Source organism: Gekko japonicus, unplaced genomic scaffold, assembly GCF_001447785.1.
Source record: "Gekko japonicus isolate JY-2015 unplaced genomic scaffold, Gekko_japonicus_V1.1 scaffold59, whole genome shotgun sequence".
NCBI lineage: Eukaryota > Metazoa > Chordata > Lepidosauria > Squamata > Gekkonidae > Gekko > Gekko japonicus.
In genome coordinates this window covers 607,065-617,458 of record NW_015169174.1, presented here as the reverse complement: position 1 = coordinate 617,458, position 10,394 = coordinate 607,065, and the positions used below count along the sequence as shown (strand labels likewise).

The window sequence follows — 10,394 nt, the reverse complement described above, 5'->3', positions numbered from 1 at the left end:
CAGTTACTACACGGTACTGTGCCATGCCGAAATGCCCCTTTGATGACATTTCTAGACAAAGAGCAGAAACAAAGGCTACATACACTTGCCCAGAAAACAAAGCCCACCCCACCTCCTGTACAAAACTCATTCCTCTCACCTCTCTGCGCAAGGATGACCAGAGGCTAGAGAGGAAATCCTTCAGCTCTTTCTGTCCGTAGATCATGCAGGCAGCATTCTGTAAGAACGGGTTAAGAAGGGAAGGGGCTCAGTGGCCAGTGAAGGAGCTACTGTGGCCGGCAGAGACCTCAGACTTTGAATTATCATGAAGGAGAAGCCAACACTGAAGCGGGGGAAGACAAAAACCCTGTGTGCCTGGCCCTGAGGGAAGCTGAAGAGGCAAGACAACGCAATCCTTGACTTCAGTTATGGAGTTTGTTATGTTTCAGTAGTGCTCTTACCATTGTCTGTAGGGAGTCCATCTTGGCACTTTGTACATCAGAATCCATTTTTTCAATGAGAAGCGGAAGCAGGAACTGGGGGGGGGGGGAGAAGATGGAAACTTCATTGTGCTTTGTGGTAAAACTGATTTTAAGCTGTTTTAAGCTGTTTTAACTCTGTATTCTGTATCATGTAATCTGTATACTGAACACACTCGGTGCCTTATGTAAGCTGCCCTGAGCCCGCTCGCGGGGAGGGCGGGGTATAAATGTCATAAAATAAATAAATAAATAAAATATATCCCAGAAGACCAGAACCCCTATCAAGGCAGGGCCCACAAACAACATATAACCTACAGAAAGGGATAATACTATAACTTCCGGACTTCACTGAAATCTATGGGGCGAGGGGGGGCATGTACCCCTCCACAAAGCATTCTTAGACAGTTTATTGAGCTTTTAAGAATCCCAGTAACTCTAAACTGTTTTGAAAAAGTGATTTAAAAATATTAATTGCACCCTTAGCCAAAAAAACTTGCAAGGCCTGATAGCTGCATTTTCAAAGGAGCTGATTCTAGTTACAAAAGTAAGGTATATTATCTCTACAATATACTTGATCTTAGCTGTGTATACATACTGTATAATATACTATGTTCAGGTGCCATGACATCTTCCCAGTTTTTGAAAATATCTCAAGTTATTGTAGAAAGCTGCACATCTTTCTTTTGATACATTTTGAATGCAGTCCACACAAATCAAATAATGAACATCACACCCTATACAACTGGCTCACATCAGAAAGAACAGAGCAATCCCACAAGACCACGGGACAGATGTGAAGGAGAGGTCTCATCCATTCTACGTAACTATCCTACCTCAGCAAAAGCAGGGGTGGAGGTTAGCACTGCCCGCAGGCTGGCAATCAAGTCTTCTCTCTGGATTCCGTGAGGATCATTTGGAGGCTGAAACAGAATCAGAGACTAAAAACTCTGCTTGTTAAAAGCCTCCCTGTTACAGGCTGTGTTTCGCTGGAAAAAAAATCTCATCACAGACACCCTCAGCCCCAGGCACCAGCAGTCATTCTGCTGCAACAGCTATAGCCCAGCAGTGAGGGATGACTAGAAACGAAAGAAGTTTGACAGCACCAGATGAACTCACTCACAGGAATAAAGTCGATAGGGAAGTAGCAGGATGTCACCTCAAACAGCTCCTCTACAAAGGGCCCTGAAAGGCAGACGGCAGCAGTGTGAGTCCTCAGGATGGGCAGAGGCTGTATACTACAAATCCAAACTAAACCACAGGGTGGAAGCTGAGAAGATGTATGACCTGGCTTATTCATCTGCAGCCCATCAGGCGTATTGGCCCAGGTGACTCCATCTTTGCTACATGCTGGTGCTTAGTTGCCCTGGGGCCTGAGAGAGGACTGTATTAGCTGCTCTCAGGGGAACTTTCCCTCTCGTGCTTGTTAGCAGTGCTTATCTTCAAGGCCTGGGTTGTTTCTTCCCCCCACTGGAAGCCAGGTGCAAGATGGCCTGGCTCATCCAAGTGTTGGGGATAGCTTAATTAATCATTCTTTGGGCTCACAGCCAGCATTTAGGGTATAAGACACCTAGTCTGAGTTATGCTCTTGTTCTCGAGCTTTGCTGTCCGTGTGTGGCACTCTCAAGGCCAGCTGATTATAGCTTAGCCTGAACCTGCTTTGATAACTCTGATGCGTTATTAAAGATCTGCTTGTAAGTACACCCAGATCTCTTGTGTTGGTTCTTTGGGAACTTCTGTGGACCTATGGAGGCTCCAGCCAGGGTCCATAACATCTGGTGCTACTCTTATGACAGCTCACTAACTGGGTGAAGAAACAGTCCAGGGGCTTGAAAGCAGTTCTCATGTCAGATGCCTCCACAGGCATTTCATGATCAAGATCTGCCCTTCCACCCCAATATTACACCCAGCAAGCATGGGCAAGAGGCCTAACCAACTGACCATTTGCCACCCAGGGCTCTCCCCTTAGCCAGTCAGCCAGCCTAGTAAGTAACCTACCGAGTGCATAGCCCTTTACAATGATGTCTCGCACAATCTGAAAGGCTACTAACAGGTTGCGAGGGTCCTTCTCCCCATCCATCACCTGGATGAAGCCAAAGGTGAAATCAGCACCCAGACTCTTCAGTTCTGTGGAAAGCAGCAGCAGATAGAGAAGATATCAAGGTACTCAAAATGAATCTCTGCTTCCAACTCAATCCCTTCCCACAGCTCTCCATCTCACCTGCCTCTCGGCTGCTCATGAAGTTAGTGATGATACTATAGACTGTATGGCGATCCAGCTGCAGCAGAGACTAGAAGATAAACGCACAGATGAGAAATAAGCCATTAACATAGGCACACTTTCTTCTAGCTTTTATATTTATTTTTTGTTTGTTGCTTGTATTTTATAATTTCATTCGTATTTTATATATTGCCCAAGTACCCATTTGGCAGAAAGGTGATCAAGATAAAAGTTAGTTCAAATGTCTATACATACAGACGAGCAGGCACGTGCATGGATGGACAGTGCTCTGATATGTACAAAACCGCCTGGCCCTCCCTGGTCTGAGGGATGCCAGGCTGACATCGACCAGGACCAGGGCATTTTCTCTGGCAGCTCCGACCTATTGGAACGAGCTTCCCAGCAAGATCAGGACCCTGCGAGACCTCTCACAATTCTGTAGGGCTGTGAAAACAGAGCTTTTTTGGCAGGCATTCTGATAGGAGCAGTGTCTTATCAGTGGGCCCTGTGCCGACCTAGAGTTAGAGGCCACCTAGAGTAGTAGCACCGCTGAATGTGTTATATGTACCGCTGACTGTGTTTTTAAATGTATTTTATTACATTATAACACCATCGACACATTAATGGTTTTAAACTGTTTGTTATGTACTTTTATACTGAGATATATATTGTTTTAGTGGTTTTATGTAAGCCGCCCTGAGCCTGCCTCGGTGGGGGGGGGGGCAGGGTAACAGACAGACAGACAAATAAATAAATAAATAAATAGAAGGCAGAATGCTTCATCATGCCATAATATCCCCTCCCTGCCTTTATTTTTGCTCTTGCTAAGAGACGCTCTGAATCTCTTACTATTCCACATAAAATCCAAAATTCGTCTAGTTATGATGTGAATGGAGGACAGAATTTATTCTGCTTCAGAATACTACATGCACAGGAAGTTTCAGATTTAACTCCAAGATTCAGAGCAAGTGAACATAGCCATGCCTTATCTATCAGAAACAACTACCCTCTAAAATGGTCACGATTCCTTTGGAGGGGATAGGTGGGGAACCGCCATCTTGGACACACACCTTCACACGGTGAGGGGATTTGTGCACAACAAAGCTGAGAGCAATACTGTAATGAGTTTAGACTCTCTTAATATCGAACAATAGAATAAAGCTAAAGAAAAAAAATCAAACATTCATAGTACCAATATACAATATAAACAACAATCCTAAGAGTTTAAAGATCGAGTAACAAACAGATTTGCATTACTAAGTTCAAGTGAATGGGAACCAGAAGAATTATGTGCTGAAACCACAGATATTATCAAGAAAGAATGTGCAAAGACTATGCACGTAGCCATAAGAAATGAAAAGCCTCAACAGATAACTGATAAAACTTTTAAAATTGCTATACATACAAGAAGGAAAGTAAAAGGATACAGAAATAGAATCAGAAGTCTAAATGGCGATCTAGTCCATATCTCACCAGCTTCTCAACAAGAACATCATCATGTCAAAAGCTTTGCTGAAATCCAAATAGACTACTAATATCCACAGCCCTCCCCTGATCCACCAAACTAGTAACTATATTGAAAAAAGAGACCAGGTTGGTCTGACATGACTTATTCCTAAAAAGGCTGCACTGAGATTTAACAATCACTGTGTGTTTCTCCACATGTCCACAAATAGACCCCTTAACAATCTGTTCTAAAATCTTTCCTGGAATTGACATCAAACTAACTAGCCGATAATTTCTGGGATAATCTTTTTTCCCTTTCTTAAAATCACAACATTATTCTCTACCAGGGGATGCAAAACAGAAGTGCAGCTCAGAAGTGGAAGGGGTTATAAACAAAGAAACTCTACTGTGCGGGGCCAAGGAACAGAAAATTCAAATGATGGGGTAGTCCAACCAAAAGCTCTGGGAGCATCCAAGGTTCCTTGGACCTCAGATTTCCTAGTGCTGTTCCCACACATTTCAGAGGTCAGGGGAGAACATTCAGTTCTTGACTCTGTGCCTCAATCCTCTTCATGCAGAGAGAGAATGGATGAGAAGGTCCCAGCAAAGAAGGGTAATGCCTACCGTCCTGCACTGCAGGCAACAGCAGGCAGAAACCTTGTTCACATGTTGCTGTGGAAAAGGAAGGAAGAAGCACAGATGAGGGATCTCAGGTCCAAATGACCAGTCCAACACAGCTCCCCCAAACTCACCTGGACATGAACCTCCTGGAAGATGGCTTTGAGAACAGACACTGCCAGGCCTGGAGCCAATGCCGCACACATACTCTAGAGACAAATAGGAAACATCACAAAAATTCAGGGCCCACTAATATTAGGGAATGGGTGTCTGCAGTAGCTCCCAGAATCTCTGAACACTACTTTGTAAGCTACAAGGACTGATTCACCACCCAATACCATGGGCACAAGCCAAGTGAGTCAGCTGTTTAATCAGCAGTGTAACAATGTCCCGCTCATGAAAAAGGAAACAATCAAGCACTATGAAGTCTGAGCTCCATGTCCGAGGGATAGACGACAGAAGAGATCACCATTTCACCAACTCCCAGCACCTTTAAGTCACTCGGATCACCCTCTCCAACCTCTTCTCTTACTGATCATGTTTAAATGGGGCAGAACTGCTGATCTGCTGCCCTTCAATTAATGAACTGCTTTGAGCTTTTCTACCTTTGGAGACAGGGCAGCACCCCAACTATGGTGACAAATAGACATGGCAACCTCCTAAGTACTGTCATGCATTTCACTGTATTAAGTGTGGTGAGAAGAACAAATTCTTACCAGTGCTTTGAGTCCCTGCAGCACAGAGGGAATGACAGCATGATGATCTTTCAGTCGGTTCTCGAAGAATAAAACTAGGTGAGTCACTGGAACAGACAAGCATCATCAGATATGATAGCGGGAAGTGACACTCAGCAAAGGGCAATTAGCATGGAATAAGTTGGACCCTCCACTAGCAAGAAGGTGGACAATATTGGGTCACTATAAGCTGCCCAGCTATACTCTTCCCCCCCAGCTCACCTATAAGACGGAAAATTCTTTGACAGATGGCAGATTAAATGTGCAAATAGTACCATCATGACAAAAGAAACAGGGTGAAATCGGACATTCCAGAAAGCAACATTACAAACTCTGATAAGGTCATTCATCACACAGAATGTGATTAACACATGGAACTCTCGGATGTATGCCATCCGGGCCTGGTGATTTATCAGTTTTTAAGTTGTCTATCAGTCATAGGACCTCCTCTCTCGTCACCTCAATCTGACTCAGGTCTCTCAACACTGCTCCCGAAATCAGTGGTTCTGGAGCCGGCAAGTACTTCTCATCTTCCACAGTGAAGGTTAAAGTGCTTGGGGCTCTTTAGCTTGGAGAAACGATGGCTGACGGGTGACATGATCAAAGTTTATAAGATTATGCATGGGATAGAGCAGGTCGAGAAAGAAGTACTTTTCTCCCTTTCTCATAATACAAGAACTAATGGGCACTCAATGGAATTGCTGAGTGGTCGGGTAGAACAGATAAAAGGAAGGACTTCTTTACTCAAAGAGTGATTAACACATGGAATTCACTGCCACAGGAGGTGGCGGCGGCTACAAGCATGGACAGATTCAAGAGGGAACTGGATAAACATATGGAGCAGAGATCCATCAGTGGCTATTAGCCACAAGGTATAGATAGGAACTCACAGACTGGGGCAGGTGATGCACTGTATTCTTGGTGTTTGGGGGAGGGGGCAACAGTGGGAGGGCTTCTAGTGTCCTGGCCCCACTGCTAGACCTCCTGATGGCACCTGGTATTTTTGGCCACTGTGTGACAGAGTGTTGGACTAGATGGGCCCTTGGCCTGATCCAACATTGGCTTCTCTTATGTTCTTATGTTAACGTTGCTGAGTCCAGGATGTCGGTTCAGGGCACCTCTGATCCTCAGTCCCTTGGACTAAAGGGATGAGAAACTAACAATTAATATGTTGAGACAGAGCGGTGGGACACACTACAGTGGGGAACCTTTGAGAAAGCACTCACTGACTCGCACCAACAAGGACAGCGACTTTTAGGACTGAGGCTAGTCTTACATATATTTACGGGAAACTCAGGCAAGGGCTGCAGTGCCACAGGACAATCATACCGTTCAGGCAAGCCCTCCCTCTCTGTACTGCCCCAGACACTGTCCAATGTCACATGAGCCAGCATCGTACAGTGGTTAGAATGTGAGACTAGGATCTGGGAGACCCAGGTTCAAACCTCCACATCGCCACGGAAAAATTGCTGAGTGAGCTTGAGCCAGTCACACACTCTCAGCCTTCACAGGGTTGTTGTGAGGACAAGATGGAGGAGAGGAGAATGATATAAGCCTCTTTGGGGGGCCCTTAGGCATAAAGGCAGAGTAAAAGTAAAAAAATATATATATTTTTTTTAATGTCAAAAACTAACAGTGAAACAGCTCCCTAGCAGTCATCATGACCCTTTCAAAGATTCTGCTTAAACCTCTTCCATGCCTCCCACCCCCAACAGAGAGAATTGCTTTTTATCACCCATGTTAGTTAATAAAAGAACACTCCAATGAGATCCTTTCAACAGACCTGAACTGTCACAAAGCCAGTAAATGTCTCTGCTAAACTAGCCAACAGTGTAAGTGTTTTATAATAATATCAAGGCTGTCAGCAGAATCTACTACACCTCTGTTGCTCATATGGATTACATACGGTGTCCAATGCCGCCCTGCCACTGAATTAGCCCTGCCTAATGCCTCTAGATGCTGATAACCATCTTTGGTGCAATTCTTTTTAGCTGAGACCTGAGGCAGCACTCCATCTGCCTTGCAAGGAATGAGGAATCAGCTCAGTGTATAGACATCATATATGACCCCACCTTCTTTTTCTTGAAGTAGGGAGTAGCATTGGAGCAGGACTTCAGAGAGCATCTGAAGGCCCCGTGCACGCATTTGAGGGTCTGCATTCTCAAGCGGGGATCTGTGTTGGAGACAGAACACAAAGAAAGATTTCAAAGACCACATATGAAAAAGGGGGAAAAATAGAAAACAAGTGAGGGACCCGCAAGGACTTGTGGGGAGCATCTCATTTTTTTCTTCTCTCCTGCTATTTGCTCTTTCCGTTCTCCCTTCTCTGAAAGCCCCCATATTCTCTCCTCTTTTCCTGCTTCATTCTCTTGTTCCCACCAACCAGCCAAACTACCTTTATGTACCGTGGTCTTCAGCTTTCCCTCTCCCTGGGGAAACTCTGCTTGGTTCCAGATGCTGCATGGTGCTGGCCTTCAGGCGCAGTGGAGAACCTGCAAGGACTTCCTAGAGGCACCTCATTTCCCCCTGTATCCTCCCTCCCCACACTGTTTCCATTTTTTCTCCTCCTGGCAACCCCCATATGCTCACCTTTCCATGCTTCCTTTCCCCCTTCCCACCTATCCAACTTTTACTTGCCCCCTCCATCTTCAGCTGTATTTATTATTTACTTCATTTATATTCCTTTCCCCACAATGGAGAGCCAAAGCTGCTTAGAACATTCCCCTCTCCTCCATTTTATCCTCACAACAACCCTGCAAGGTAGGTTAGGCTGAGAACGTGTGAGCTTCCACGGAAGAAGGGGGATTCAAACCTGGGTCTCCCAGATCCTAGTCCAAAACTCTAACCACTACACCACACTGGCTTTTGTGGTGTGACTGCTGCTGAACAGTAGCAAGCAGCGAGTCCTGGGTAAGTCATTAAAGTGACGTGGCAGCAAGTTCTCTGGTGTTCACTCAGGGCTTGGCCCCATAGGCCAAAATACCCTGGAAATGGCCCTGCCCCTTCCCTCTACCTTTTACCGACAGAGACCGAGGCTGGAAGGCTTGGCAATACTGCTGTGGGTGGGTGGCAAGGGCACCACCAAGGGCATCTGTTTCTTCAAGCTACAGATGCTGCTTCTATCATTTGGGGGCAGATTATTATTTCAGATTGTTCTGCAAACTTGGGGCTTTTCTCAGGTTTGTAGAAAGATCAGTCTTGTCTGTCCATGGATCTAATCTCTGGATTTAAGTATCCACAGATGGGGCCACATCGAGAATGAGATATATTGATATTATGTGTGCAGGATTTGAACACTGAATCTGGTTTAATAGCCAACCAGTGGTATGAATGTTAACACTCTACAGAGCACAATTTGAAGGCTTTCTCTACCCAAAGGATATTTCCTCCAATTTAGGTAGCTCTTTCATTGGCGGAAGGGCCACTTAAATTGGAGGAAGACTCCATAGGCTGGAGGAACTTCCTCCAACCTAATGTTAAGCATATGCCATATTTTTCTAGGAGCCAACAGTAAAGCTCACTCCAAACACAGTATCTCAGCATCAGCTGCTCAAAGATTTTATTTTCTGTGCAGGATTTCATGAAGAGAACAGATGGGAGGCTGATTACTCAGCAATGATTAACAAGGCTTGGTATTGCTCGCTCACTATAAAGGAATGGTTCCATGAATCCGGAATTTCATCATAATGTAGACAATGCATTCCCTACACAGAAATCACAATTAACAATTTTATTATTCAAAAAGCCATCTTTTCCCAGTTTCTCTTCCCAGCTTTCTCCCTCATTGTGCTTAGCCAGGGCCAGGATGATTCCATCTAGTACATTTTTATCCAGCTCTTTCTCCAAGGAACTGGAGTGGGCACATTTTCTCCCTTCTGTATTTCTTCCTCACAACAACCCTATGAGGTAGGTTAGGCAGAGAGAGAATGACTGGCTCAACATCGCCTACCGTGTAATCCTATAAGAATGCTTTACTGGGGCTAAGCCAGACTGAACAGACTTGCCTAGGATTCTGAACAGACCTGCTTAGGATTGCTTTTCCAAAGACCTTCATCCTACGCATGCTTACTCAGAAGAGAGCCTGCCCAGGTAAATGGGACTTCTCTCCAGATAAATAAAAAGACACGATCCTGCTAGCTATTTTCTAGGTGCTGCCTGCTCATGTGCCAAACATGAGAGCGTGGGGAAGATCAGGAGCATGCATTTCACAGAGAATCATGAGACACAACAGAACAGAAATTGTGTGTTTTGCTCCACAGTGTCCAATGCAGATTACCAAGATCCCTCTTTCCAAAAAGCACGATTGGGCTGATGGATGGGGAGCAGTCCCTTTCACCTTCACTCACAAAGACTAACAACTTGACCTGTGATATCAGCCATATAACACACTATAACAAGGGCATACAAACAAGAACCCTAACAGTCAACCACTTAACCAGAACTCTTTGATGCTCAGCTAAGAATGGCATCATACTCAGGCATTTCATTCACTCCGTTTGCTTTTGTCATTTCTCTTAGTCTGGAACATTGGGCTGGGGAGCGTCAGTATAGATGCAAGGATCCTCTCAATTCTCCTCTAATTCTTTGAATCTATTATGACTTAGATTCCACTACACTTGCCTTCCAACAAAAAACCTCCAGATTTTCAGAAACCTGATCATGGATATCACACAAAAATATTTACTCCTTTTATATAGTCTAAAAATGTAAATACATGGCTTTTCTAAAAAGAAATTATTTCTCTTTGTTGCCTTTCCACAGAAGCCTAACAGAATAAAAGAAATCCCTTCAAAACTAACCCTCTGCATGCTAAAAAGGCCACAGATACAGAGAGATTTGCAGGTGTTTCAATTTGGGAGGTGGTTATGTGGGAGAATTGTGCAATTCCATTTCTCTGTAATATAACAAACAAAATAA

The 10,394-nt window shown here is 44.6% G+C and overlaps 1 protein-coding gene across 3 annotated transcripts in view; it reads right to left on the bottom strand.

Moving 5' to 3' along the window:
• Positions 1-10,394, bottom strand: part of MMS19 (MMS19 homolog, cytosolic iron-sulfur assembly component) — a 29,823-nt gene that overhangs the window by 10,613 nt on the left and 8,816 nt on the right. For all 3 annotated transcript variants that reach the window (XM_015415947.1, XM_015415948.1, XM_015415949.1), the window contains 9 exons: positions 7,550-7,650; positions 5,460-5,545; positions 4,878-4,952; positions 2,680-2,749; positions 2,457-2,585; positions 1,582-1,643; positions 1,295-1,381; positions 441-515; positions 140-217 (listed from right to left, as the gene is read on the bottom strand). In XM_015415947.1, the coding sequence (XP_015271433.1) occupies positions 140-217; positions 441-515; positions 1,295-1,381; positions 1,582-1,643; positions 2,457-2,585; positions 2,680-2,749; positions 4,878-4,952; positions 5,460-5,545; positions 7,550-7,650 (763 nt within the window). The remainder of the gene's footprint in view (positions 1-139; positions 218-440; positions 516-1,294; positions 1,382-1,581; positions 1,644-2,456; positions 2,586-2,679; positions 2,750-4,877; positions 4,953-5,459; positions 5,546-7,549; positions 7,651-10,394) is intronic.